This window comes from Colossoma macropomum, unplaced genomic scaffold (genome assembly GCF_904425465.1).
Source record: "Colossoma macropomum unplaced genomic scaffold, Colossoma_macropomum, whole genome shotgun sequence".
In the NCBI taxonomy this organism is placed as follows: Eukaryota; Metazoa; Chordata; class Actinopteri; order Characiformes; family Serrasalmidae; genus Colossoma; species Colossoma macropomum.
In genome coordinates, this window is record NW_023494789.1 from 17,604,663 (window position 1) to 17,617,761 (window position 13,099).

The 13,099-nt window shown below is 39.3% G+C and overlaps 2 protein-coding genes across 2 annotated transcripts in view; both read right to left on the reverse strand.

Moving 5' to 3' along the window:
- Window positions 1–2,432: 2,432 nt before the first annotated feature.
- gpr17 (G protein-coupled receptor 17) lies at window positions 2,433–9,712 on the reverse strand. Its single transcript, XM_036570374.1, has 2 exons — window positions 8,428–9,712; window positions 2,433–4,016 (listed from the first exon to the last, which is right to left on the reverse strand). Exon 2 carries the CDS (start codon window positions 4,012–4,014, stop codon window positions 2,989–2,991), a length of 1,026 nt encoding a protein of 341 aa, XP_036426267.1. The 5' UTR covers window positions 4,015–4,016; window positions 8,428–9,712; the 3' UTR covers window positions 2,433–2,988.
- Window positions 9,713–10,483: 771 nt separating this feature from the next.
- Window positions 10,484–13,099, reverse strand: part of LOC118808032 (unconventional myosin-VIIa) — a 35,609-nt gene continuing 32,993 nt past the window's right edge. The window contains 6 exon segments of the mRNA XM_036570373.1: window positions 10,484–10,797; window positions 10,891–11,010; window positions 11,743–11,826; window positions 11,928–12,044; window positions 12,451–12,636; window positions 12,822–12,928. Coding sequence (XP_036426266.1) covers window positions 10,705–10,797; window positions 10,891–11,010; window positions 11,743–11,826; window positions 11,928–12,044; window positions 12,451–12,636; window positions 12,822–12,928 — 707 coding nt within the window. The 3' untranslated portion in view covers window positions 10,484–10,704.

The following is a 13,099-nucleotide window of genomic DNA, read 5'->3' on the forward strand; positions in this document are numbered from 1 at the left end:
AGAACTGATTTTCCCTTACTGTCAAACATTTTATATAAGTTGTCAGAGTTCTTTTGTCAGTGAAGTCATCTAATAAATGTTTCTTGATTTTTTCTCATTATTAAGATTCACTATTTTTTCACAAAATGCTTAAAGGGACACTCCAGCCAAATTGAAAAAAAAATGGACTACTGCTCTCAGTAGAGGCCTACTTGCCTCCAACAGCCTCTAGAACAGGATTTTCATGTTACAGGTAAAATCTCCTTCTGATGATGTATCTTGAAGGTGGAACTTTTGAAAAACTACAAGTACTTTGAGGTGGACTTTTAACTTTTTTCACACTATTTGGATAATGCAAAAAGATCCAGGTGTTAGGAACCCGAATATCACGTCTGTATTTAGTGGCCTCTACATCAGTGGCTACACTAGTGGTCACGATTTCTTTATAGCTATACAAACCCAATGGTTGTATGACGTGTTTATGTAATGCATTCTGGGTACTGTAGTGAGAGAACACCGATGGCTAAAAATACAAAAAAATATATATATATAAAGGATACAAAATCGTGAATTCTGTCAACCAATGAGGCTGAGGGATGCAATGCACCACTACAGCACACTGCATAAGATGACAAATAACAATACCGAATGCTAATTTTGGGCTGGAATGTCCCTTTAATGATCCTTGGTGTAGGGCTGGCCCGAATAGCACTTTACAGGCTTCAAATAGTGGCTGGTGCTTCCAAACCAGTACTCGAATATTTGCACTTCATAATTAACCCTACTTTAATTGTGTTCATTCATTTGTTTTACATGATTTGTTTTTTCATATTCCAGTTTTCAATTAATAAAAATAGTTATACACATTTACACATCCCCGAATAGCAGCGATTAGAAGCAAGCTCAAGACGTAAATCTCAGGTGATAGGTAAACATAAATCCTGTTCAAGACTGACTACTCGGCGAGTTATTTTAATGATTTATAGTAAATTTGTACTCACAGTGTTTGAATACGTCATTAATAACACCCCGTCGCCATCTTGGTAAGTGAGCTGTAACTCTGACTGTGCTCTGATGGAGCTCGTCTCATCACCGTTACTGTTACACCCCTGCAGGCAGATAAACACTATGGCTAAAAATGGACCAGAATGACCACGAAAAACATAAAAAGTTATGTGGACACTTTAGATCCGTATCCAGAAACAGCTAACGTTACGAGTAGAAGATTGGCTAGACTGGGCGACTGGATCTGTAGAACCTGCATTTCTCAGGTTCAGAAAAAAACAAAATGTAAGATTTTATTTTACAAAAAAAACAAAAATGTTGCTACCAAAACTAAGAAAGCTGTAGCTAAATGAGTTAGCTTGTTGTTTAGCAACTTCTTACTTGAATTTACCGGTCCACCTTAAATAGCGCTACAGTTACTTTGAGGTGCCTTAAACGCAGCTTTAGAACGAACTTTAAGCAAGAACACGCGAAGCCACCATCAGCTTACCTCAATAAATACATCTTTAATCAAGAAATACCTGAAACTTACACTTGGAAACGTTTAATGAGCATCTAACGAGCACCACATCAGATCTGTTATGGGTCACTGGAGCTGCTGGACTGCTGATCGGTTTCACTGGCTGAAATAACGCTGCGTCCCAAACCACAAACATCTGTACTTCACCTCCTATAGAAGTGCACTTCTAATGGTATATGCGTTACTTTTCCGCATACTATAGTGTGCTATTATGCGGTTTGAGACGCGAAAATAATAACGCAGGGGGAAATCTCAGCCGTTTAGATTTTAGCTTTCATTTGTTATCACTACAGCAACAAATCAAATAAAACAGACCACTTAACTATAAAACGCTCAGTTGCATTAGTTATTGTGTTTTAAAAATTAGTTTTAAACTGAGTGTTCAAAAAAAACGTGTTACTGCCTTTGCTGGATCGGTTATGGATGTTATTTCATGACCGACCGCCACGGCGCTCCTCAATTACAAGCTGCATACAAAAATGGCAGCGCAATTGTCTGACGTCAGCTGATTATCATGAACGGTTAGCTAGCCTGCTGTCTCTCCGAGTCTTCGCCTGAATGTCACCCACAGTCAGAACAACAGACACCTGAACGTTTCTCTTTGTGTAAACTTTGTCATTTTAATAATTTTCTTACTTCTCTTGCTTCGGTCGTCCAAAGAAAAGGAGTGACAAAGCTGGGCGGCTGTGTCTGTGTTCGTCCTTCAGCTGAGCAAGGGCTCCACACTTTAACGCCCCTCTAACGGAGTCAGTCGTTAGCTGACATCAGAACACACGGCTTGCTCAAACCACTCGGGTTGTGATTTAATAACATTACTTCTATACAAAGTTAAGAATTCTCTGTTAATGCTGGCGAGATGGTGTCTTTAATGACTTTTATTGAATGTTGGAGTGTCATGTATGTGTGCGTGAGTGTGTGAGAGGTGACAACAAGGATTAGTGGCAAAATTATTATAACGCCATTTAAATTTTTATAGCCTTTCACGTCCATTGTTAAGTATTGCCATTTTCACCTGATTTTTTTAATCAAATGTCTCGTTTAAAACTGATAAATAAGCATTTAACTCTGAAAAAGTCGTCAGAAACCCACGAAGGGTGTTCTAGAATTCTGTTCTAGAAAAAAGCTAATGCAAACACAATGAACATCCTTGAGTTTTCACATTATTTGGGCCAGCCCTATAAGAAGTTGACCTGTGTAAAATTGTCTGAGTTGTAATGCACATGCATGTTTTTGTTCAGTGGATTTATCTTTTCATTTTCTGAGGTCCAAGCTCACCCTGACCTAACCTTAAATTGACCAGCTGAAGTCTTTGGTGTTTGCATCATTTCCCTTTGTGATTTCCAATATAGAATATGTGAACACACCTCAATTAAGTGCTCAGATTCATAATGTGAGGGCCTAAACAATATCAAACATGAGGCCTACATCTATAAGGTAGTTTGGAGTCATTATGATGGTTGACATTCTCCCTAAAACCCCTCTTCTCAGAACTCTGACTTAGCACTGAGGGAGCTCTCATGTGTCCCCTTAAGTTCTCCACTGGTAGCTGCTGATCCCCCTGATTTATCCCTGCAGAGAAGTCTTTGCACAGTGCCTCGGAACTTCTCGGCTCCAAACAGGTAGACTAGTGGATCCAGTGCTCCGTTCAGGCAGGTAAGCGAGGATGTGAGGCGGTTAGCCAGTGCTAGTCCTCGCTGTGTTTGGCAGGACAGGTCTGGATGTCCGTAACCTAAGATGAAGGTGGCACGGCTCACATGGTAGGGCAGGAAGCAAACCACATAGATGATCATGACCAGCCCAATGGTGCGCAAAGCCCGGAGCTTCAGCGCGGGCTCCAGTCGGGAGCCCTTCCTCAGACTGTTCACAATTAGCAAGTAGCAGCAAAGTGTGGCTAAGAATGGAGGTGTGAAGGCAACAGCGAGGGAGACTAGTGCTCGACGAGAAGCTTTCTCCCTGTACAGCTGCAAGCACACCGTAGATCCGTCCACATCTGCCGTCTGCTGGGTCACCAGGAGAGGAGCCATAGACACGATCACCAGAGCCCATAGAGCAAAGCTAGCTATATGGGCGAAGCGAGCTTGCCGGACTTTTAGCGAGCTGACAGCGTGCACCACAGCAAGGTATCGATCACCTGCTACACAGGCCAGGAAGTACAGGCTAGCATACATGTTAACATAGAAGAGGAAGCCAGCCACACGGCAAGGGACCTCCCCGAATGGCCAGTGACCCCCTGTCAGGTGGTAGGTAGCTCGGAGAGGTAAAATGATAACGTAAGACAGGTCAGCCACAGCAAGATGCATCAAGAAGACATTGGCCGGGGAGGAGGTTCCTCTTTGGCGGGAGAAGATCCACAGGGCGAGGCTGTTACCATTGAGTGCCAGGAGGAAGATTATGATGTAGTAGAGGCCAAACAGCAAGTTCTCCACTGTGTTGTCCACAGGAACGCAACCCTCCACAGACTGATTGGACGGCAGGGTGGGAAGCACTGTTGGAGATGACTCCATCTTCATAACTAAGAGGAAAAAAATTAAAGACAGAAATTATTGCTCATATTAAACCAATAATTAAAGCAATATATCTCCCGGAAGTTCCAAGTGCCAAATATTCAATAGTTAAATTTTAAACAATGTATCAGGTGAATGATGTGTTTTGATTAAAGGCCCATTATATGGAAAAATACATTTTCTTTGTTTTTTGAAGCTTGATGAGGGGTGTCGACACTATTAAAGTTTTAAAACATACCTTCACTTTTCAGTCCATACAGCATATATGTGAAACCTAAGCTGCAAAAACAGCCCATTTTGAATTCATTCTTTTTGTAATGTCACAAGAACCAACACATTTTCATGTATCCACCTATTCATATTAAAGCAGTTTTGCCATTCCCATTTGTCCTGAAGTTATAAGGAACGTTTCAGCCTAGACTGCTTTCTGAATGAAGCACAATACAGGGCAGCCAGTCCAAATAGAGATCATTTACATAGACCAGTCTTGAAGACACAGTATCAAAAACAGGGGGCTAACAAAGTACACAGAGAAACAGATGGACTACAGTCTGTAATTGTAGAACTACAAAGTGCACCTATATGGTAAATGGAGCTGATAAAATAGACAACGAGGACCAATGTACACATTTGATTCATGTAAATTCAAAGCAACAATTTTTTTCAGCGTAAGAGGTAAAGAGAGGTTGGAAAATAAAAAAAAATATTAAAAAAGAAATAACGATGACTGTTTTTGGCATGTATAACAAAGAAGTTGAAAATGTTGGAAATGGGACAAGTCTAAAAAAAGTACTTTGACCTAAAAGTTCTCAAAAGAACATGTTTCTAAACACCCTCATTTTCACAATACCAAAATTAGACAAATGAACTAAGGACCCAATGGCTGACTCACTGAGTAAATTGCACTCTACAAAAAGACTTGGATCTTCAACATTTCATAACTTTAAAGCCAACAAGATGCTCTAAATGCTTTCGTGTGTCTGAAGTACTTGCGATGCCTCAAACACACTTCTGGCCCATTGCCTTTTGCCACTGCAGGTTGCAACGTAAGTGCAAGCAGAGTTCACAGAAAGATGAAATGTTTTGGTTCTCTGTGTGCTTTGGGGGAGGCTGGGAGGGTCTGTTTGGGTGTTTGGCAGTGATACAGTCACTCTGAGAAACAGGAGATGTTGGCGGAGGGAAATGTGCAGATGCATGGCCCCCCTGCAAGCGTGTGCTTGTTGGCGTGTGGCAGTGTATCTGACGGCCACACCTGTGTCATGGGACCCCAATGCCACACCCTGCTATTTTCTTACAGCTCCACATAGCTGTTTCCAGGCAACCCTATCTCTTGCTGAAACTGGAGGGATTTCATGGCATGCAAATCAAGTCCAAAGATAAACCATCATTAAACTCATCCTGGCTTTAACTGTTAGCAGCTATTCGCACAGCAAATTCCTGATTCCAGGGAATCATGAGATAACTTTGGTTTAATAAATTTATGTATTTAGGTTGGATGAGGCATACATTCCTTCTTCCATTCAGTAACAGTTACCGTTTTCACTGAATTTTCAAAATTTTTGCGTAAATAAATCGTTGAAGTGTGAACTTATTTAGAGCGGTTTGATGTGAAATGCTCTGTTCCAGAGAAACTTAGCAAAAAAAACTTACCATTGTTCACAGTAGTGGTGATGGGAACCAGATGTCTGAAGCATTTAATGCTTCTAAAAGCTGCCTCACAGAAAGCTATTACACAAAACAATTCTGAATATGCTGCCTGATGTCTGAGACATTGTTTTACATCGGTTTTGAGATAAGATTCTGGCCAAAAAAAGTATTTTAAACCCCTTAACAAGCCACACTTCTATAACCTGAGGACAGCTCCATTAGCTTACACTGAAGTCCCGGTAGTTACTGAATTGTAAGCGTTTGTGTGAAATAAACCTGCAATGTTAAGGGGTTTAAAGTCCATTCATGGTGCAGAGCTACATGAAGGGTGTGCTAAAGCAAAATAGTCCCCAAAGAAAACTTCATATTTCAGATTTACCAATATTTTACCATTATCAACTCAGAAGCTCAGAAGACACATGCAGATTCACTGGTTATTTTGCATAGCAAATAAAATGGCTATATTTGCATTGTAGGCTAGTTCCTATCACTAGCACTGTAAAGACATCTGAGTTGGTAAGTTTCTCTACAATTAACCATTTGACATCAAACCATGATGACTTTGCATGACTTTGTTCACATATCAACCATTTAATTATACAGTAATTAAATTAATATACAATATAATTCACCTTTATGACTGAAAGACACAGGAAAATGTTATCTTCCAGAACTCCAGAAATGTTGACACATTGGTAGATCATTGCTCTGGCAGTGTGCCAGAATGGATTCCTCCAACTTAAACATTACTTTATATAATGCTCATATAAATCACGTAGGAGCAACACAAAAGAAATCCATCCAATAGTGAAAATCTTGCCAAGAAAAGCTCAAATGTGACTTATTCCTGCTTTTAGATAAATAGGGAGACCAAATATTACCAATAATACCAATATTTTCAGAACATCCAACAAAATATAAAAAGGGTGTGTTTTAGGGAGTGTTTAAAATCCTTGGGGTCCATGCTGTAGGGAACTGCAGGACGTCGGAAGTAAGTGGGAGGCAAATTCCAAATTCACCAAGCCCTTCAGTAAGTGAGAGATTAAAGCAGGCTGTTACAAAACTCAGATCTCTAGGGGAAAAGGCAGCATTGGATTGTTCTTTGCTCCAAATGGAGCTTTAGCCCTATATGAATGGGAGCGGCTGGGCACGCGAGCAGAGCTCCAGTTGCACAGAAATGGCTTTTGTCCATGGGCACATGGTGTGAAAGAGTCCTAAACAATCTGTGGGACTCTGCATTAACACACTTTCTCAGGAATAAACGAGCGGTAAGTAATGTCCAGCTTGCCTGGTTACTGTCTTTCTGAAAGAGGAAGCCTGCCAGCGTAACGTCTGTTCCCTTGAGAATTTCTGAAAAAAAATGCCCTTTAGAATGTGATTGAGGGAAAGCGGAGGTAGTTTCTGGGCTGCTGTGCAGGGCCGTCAGTACGCACAAAGGCAAGAGGGAATCCTGGGTTTGTGTGAGTAAGTTCACTAACACGTGTTGCCAGCTCTGCAGCCAAAGGAGTTTAAGTCCAACGAAGCTCATTCATTTACAGTGCACAAAGTGTGAAAACACAGGAAAATGGAATGACTTTCAACCTTACTGATCCCCTTTACTCACTCTTAAAAGGAGCCAGGTGATTCTTCACAAGCTCATAAACTCAGTATTTTTTCATAATCTTGTATTCAGTACCATAACTATGTAGGCAGTTTACCAGGCACTGGAACACTGGTGCAAATGCTGCTATAGAAACATGTAGAAATGTTTCTGATTATACAGCAGTTATTGTTTATTGTCAGTGCTGGAAGAAAACTTTAATTTGACAAAATGTTATTCTAAGTCATTTTGGATAATTTCTGTTGGTCCACTTGTCATGAAATGTTCACACAGTGCAAACAACAGGTGGCATTTTCAAATTTTGTTTAAAAAACTTAAATAAATTAATAAATTAATTAAAAACAACAAAAATGGAGGTACAAAGTTTTGTTCTAACTGTGATAGAACAGCGATATGTGGAAGATAAACCTTCATGTCAGAATATACAGTCTTAGAATCACCATAAATATAATGCTAAGAAACCTATACAATGATAGATTTTAAGAAAAAGGGTTTGATTACTGATTAAAAATGACATTCAGAAGAGAATCTGGAAAACATATGAAGAAAACAGTAATGCATACATTTCCTAAGTAAGCTAATGTCCTTAGGTTTGTTTTTTAAAATCTTTTTATTAGTGTTGCAGTGTGTAAAACATAACTGTTATGTACCTGCGTGCCAAAGAAGAAGTAAAATAAACTGCATAAAATCACTCAAAAAAGAAGTTTTTTTCAATTTTGATATTAAAAAGCACAAAACCTGAGATAATATTAAAGAGTCTTAAACACTTCTAGGTTCTACTTCAGAACCTAAATATTGAAAAATCCTACCAAAGATAAAATCACAGTATGAAGTGAAATGTAAGTGACATCTGTTTTTACTGTCACAGGTAACTTAATTTTTATCATTAAATTAGTATTTATGTAATAATTATCTAAGTATTAAGTGCTTAAGTGTGTCAGTTTTATGTTTTAGGCTTTGACCTTGTGTTTTTTGCTCAGTGTCATGTTCAAGGTCCTCATTTCCTTCAGTATGTGTAACCAGAGCTATAACTGTATCACCCAAATGCTCCGTCTCCAAGAAAGGCAAACAATAAAAAGTTCTGGTTTAAAAAGAGAAGTTACAACTGAAAGTTCTCAAACAGTTTCAGATCAACCCAGCTCTATAGCAGTTAGAGAGAGACAGAGACTCACCAGTGTTGGTTCTCCTCGAGCGTGTTCAGCAGTGCAGGAGGAGAGCAGTGTAGAGGAGAGGAGTGCAGAGGGAGTAGTTTGGCTGTAGACGTGGGTCTGTTGACAGCTGCTGTGAGAGCAGAAGGTTATCCAGCAGCGTGTATGTGGAGGATTGAAGAACAGGCTGAAGGAAAGACCCTAATCCACTGAAGAACCACACTGTCCCTGTTCTACGTTTTCTTTTTTTCTAGATATTTTACTGTGGCTCTTTTCGTGCCCGCAACAAATTTGATTACAAAAAACCAAACCCAATGGGACAGCTTTGGTGTGACCTCTTGACCCCAGGCTTTCTGCGCAATGGCATTCTCCTCTGAGAGCCACTTGTGCGCTCCACAAAGGCTTGAGTCAGAAGACGCGGTGCATTTCGACAGCGGGAGAATAATGGCGTGCCTTTGCAATGTGGAGTCGGGCGCGGTGCCATGGCAACAGGGCCTGGTGGTGCACGGCATACCCCCAAAAAATGCCCAGTCTTCAACCATGTCAATACATAGAGGACGGTATGAGCATTTTGATGGGCCGGTTAATGGATAAGGCTGAAGAGATGAACCATTGTGCGGCAGCTCAAGTCAGACGGAGGAGCCCCCCACAGTGGTCACTTCACAGCGAAGGAATGCCTGAAGACTGAGAGAAAAACAAGAAGACCAAAGAGACGGAGGCCTTGTTGCTTTGGTCCCTGCTGTGTGGTGGGGGTCCATCAGAGACTGGGGCAGCAGAGGGCAAAAATAATCTCATCATGTGATCTCTGGACAGATGTGGAAAGGAGGCCCAAAGGGCCAGCAGGGGATAATAATCTGTCTTTGATTCTGGACGTCCACAGCTGTGCGGCGCACACATCGCCTCTTTCTCCTCTCTTCGCACGCGTCCTCATCGATATGCAAATACAGCTCAATCCTCTGAATGAGAGCACTATCTGGGCCCCTCATGCTCCCCTAAACTCGGCCAGATAATACACTGCCAAGTCTTAATTGGGACAGCTCCAAGCCTCTGTATTTAACACCCCCACTTTTGCTCTAGCCTGTCTTGCCCTGTAGCAAAACACAGTGTGACCTGATCATTTGAGCAGAATAAAGAGTATCTTCTTCATTCACACAAAGGCAGACGGGTCTACTGCTTAAAATATGACTGACTCCCTGTTGTTCCAAAGCAATGTTGATAATATAGTTCTATTTTGGAATAGTTAAATAAACGCATAGTTAAATAAACTCTTCAGACAGAATGGTGCGTCATTTGTGACTAAGCTCCAATATAAGCATTAACCAATGGGTCTTGTTTGTGCCATATGTTTTATTTTGCCATTTTCATCAAAGCAATTCCATTGTTAATTTGAAACTCAACAAAATATAGTGAAATGAAAGACGCTAGTTTATGAAGCACATGATTATCTCAAAAACGCCCTGATTAATTGAGTTCTAATGCACTTGACATGATGCTATGAGATTACATTTTGGCAGTGATTGGAAAAGTACAGAAATCCTTTGAACTTTACATGTGGAAATAAATAAATAAAAGATTAGATCCAGTTATAGAGTCAACCCTCCTTATTCTAAACAGAAACAGAACAGGTCCAAAAAGGAATACATAAAATCATATGGCAAGTTAATCAATAATAAGTAGATTTCAATCACCAAACACAGAAGGGTCCAAATGTCCCACTACCAAGAACTGTTTTTATTTCATAATTTTTCTAAAAACTAATCCAAAACATTACTAAGTTCATGCTTATTATTACAAGAGAACATTATTTAAACCAAGACAGCTCATTTTCTCAGCTGTTTGAGAAATATTTTCTTAGGTAAACAGGTACCTGACAGCAACCACATTGAACATCTTTGGGAAGAAGAGAAGCAGAGCTGGAATAATGGTGTTTTGAGCAAGGGGAATGTCAAATGTGAAATAAAGAAAAAGCAATATCAACAGAGGTGAAGCTGTGATTAAAGGAAATGGTAGACATAAGTATGAAGGCATTTGTCAAACTTTACAGACTTGCAATGTCAAAATGTCTCAAAATGTGATTTGACAAACTGTATTAGGTTTTCATAACTGACGAAACACAAACAGTTCTTCATAGTTCACTTAGACGGATGGGTCCTTCTGTATATTAAAAAGCTTTTAGAACATTCATAACAAGTATATTTAGCCATATTCTGTGTGATCCTTTATTGTAAATACAAACATTAGTGGGAATGAGCATGTTAAAAAGGCTCGATAAATTTGTAATTTCTCCCCTGAGGCCACGTCTCAGTTAAAGCGCCGGTTTCTGGGTCTCTGTACTCTAGTCTCATTCAGATACATGTTTGCGTAAGACGTCAACAGATCATCCATTTTGTAGCCCTTGGGAAATGATACAGACATGGTAATTAGTTTGTGAGATCTTAAAACTGAAACGTTTTTAAAGTGAAAAGGCTTATTACTGTTATTACTCACCAGGGAGGTTTCACACAGAATCTTGTTCCCTTTAACCAGGTTGCCTACAGTCATGTGGAAATACGTGCTTCCACTGCACCAGTTTGCAATCTTGTTCAGCGGATGTGTTGCTAGGACATCCTTGAAAATGGAAGAATAGCAGATTATTAACTTATTTGTAAAATCGCAAACTACAAATCATGCCTGATTTTCATCAGGGTGATACTACTACTACTACTACTAATACTAATATTATTTACACTACTATGACAACTATTCTTACTACTACTATTACTACTATGACAACTACTACTACTACTACTTATACTACTATGACGACTACTAATACTGCAACAACTACTACTACTATTACTATGACAACAACTACTACTAATACTACTATTACTTATACTACTATGACAACTACTCTTACTACTACTATTACTACTATGACAACTACTACTACTACAACTACTATTACTACTATGACAACAACTACTACTACTACTACTTATACAACTATGACAACTACTACTACTACTACTACTACTACTAATAATAATAATGAAAACAATAACAAGAAGATTCTATTAATTTACATATCATTATATAATTCATATATTCCTAATAACTATTCAATTAACAAATAACATTGTCATTTCAAATGTTTCTATTTTACTGCAACCTATCTTTTGTCATATTACAATAAAGTGGAACCATTTTTCCCCTTTACTAGAGAACCCTTGATGAAGCCCATTTCCTCTGTACTGATTCAGCATAAACAACCAAATGTTTTAATGAGAAAATCATCCATTCTCGAATTATGGCAATGAAAACACTAATTGTCCAGTAATTAGCTGATAGGGTCTTTACCTTGGTCTTAGGGTGCATGATTGTTACTCCCTGTCTGCTGATGGCAATTCTCACAATGTCTGGGAAGCTGGGTTCAGATGTTTGCTGAAATAAAAGAGAGTTTTTTTTATACCTGCTAAAAGATGATCAAAAGCATCAACATCTTCATGAATATCTCAGCAACCAATAAGGTCATGTTTCATTACCTTCACTTCAAAGAAGGCACAGCCAAATGTGGGCCACTTAAAGATCACCTTCAGAAAGCCCACCATGGCCTCCTCCACTGTCATGCCTGCTTGCTTATTGTAGGCAGCAACAATGTTCTTGAAAGGAGAGATCACAGAACAGCATTTTAGATAATCTGTGTTTGTAAACAACATGCATAAGATACATACAGATGTCAAAAAATGTAGAAAAAAATATAGATACATAGATTAATAGAAGTTTGTTCCCTGTAGAGAATGAATTAACTTGTTTTCACTGGTGCAAGGTGCACAAGGCAGCAAATATTTCAGTCAACAGACTTTCATAGGCAACAAATTCAGTAAATAAACAGGAATTAAAATCTACAGAAGTGTGTTCTCTGTCGAGGACGTGTAACTTTTTTCACTTCAAATTAACAAAATATGTAATTTGACCAAACGTTACATATGACTGTATACAGGAAAACTAAACAATACTGTATAATGAAATAGGCTGAAATAGTACTTTTCCCCCAACATTTCATACCTTTTTCCAGTCATCAGCTGACATGGCTTTGAGCTGGTCATTGGGCACCAGCTCTTTCAGCATCTTGGGGATCATGACAAACTGAGTCTTATCATTGTCCACCTTCACCCTGAAGAGGAAAGCACCCAGCTGCACCATGTCCTCTTTAGTACAGCGGTGGTACCCACGGAGATACTTGGGCAACTCCTAGGTGGACAGAAAAGTAATGTGAGATAATAGAAAATGACCATGACAAGCTATTTTATTTTATTTAACCTTTATTTAATCAGGAAGTCCCTTGAGATAAAAATCTCTTTTCCGAGGGAGACCTAGAGAGCTAGAATATTCAGATCATATTTTTATTTTTATATCATTTATAAGTGTTAGAGCACCTGAGGAAAGTGGAAGATGCGGTCAGCCTCCAGATCCCTGCCAGGCATTACATTGAACCACAGCTTCCTCATGAAGAACACTGAGTATGACATATTCACTGGCCCTCCTGCAGTTCAAACACAGCTATGTAAGTGCGTAGTACATATTACTAGAACTGTCCATTTTATTCTTTTGTATTTTTATTGAAGCTTAGAACATTTTACATCACTTTGTTCTCCAAACCTTGAAAAAGGTCCAGATTTGGTTTGTTTGTTTGTGTTCTGATGAACACATGCAA

What these genes read in the sequence shown, in the direction of transcription:
- gpr17 (XM_036570374.1), bottom strand. Translation starts at nt 4,014, where the DNA reads ATGAAGATGGAGTCATCTCCAACAGTGCTTCCCACCCTGCCGTCCAAT.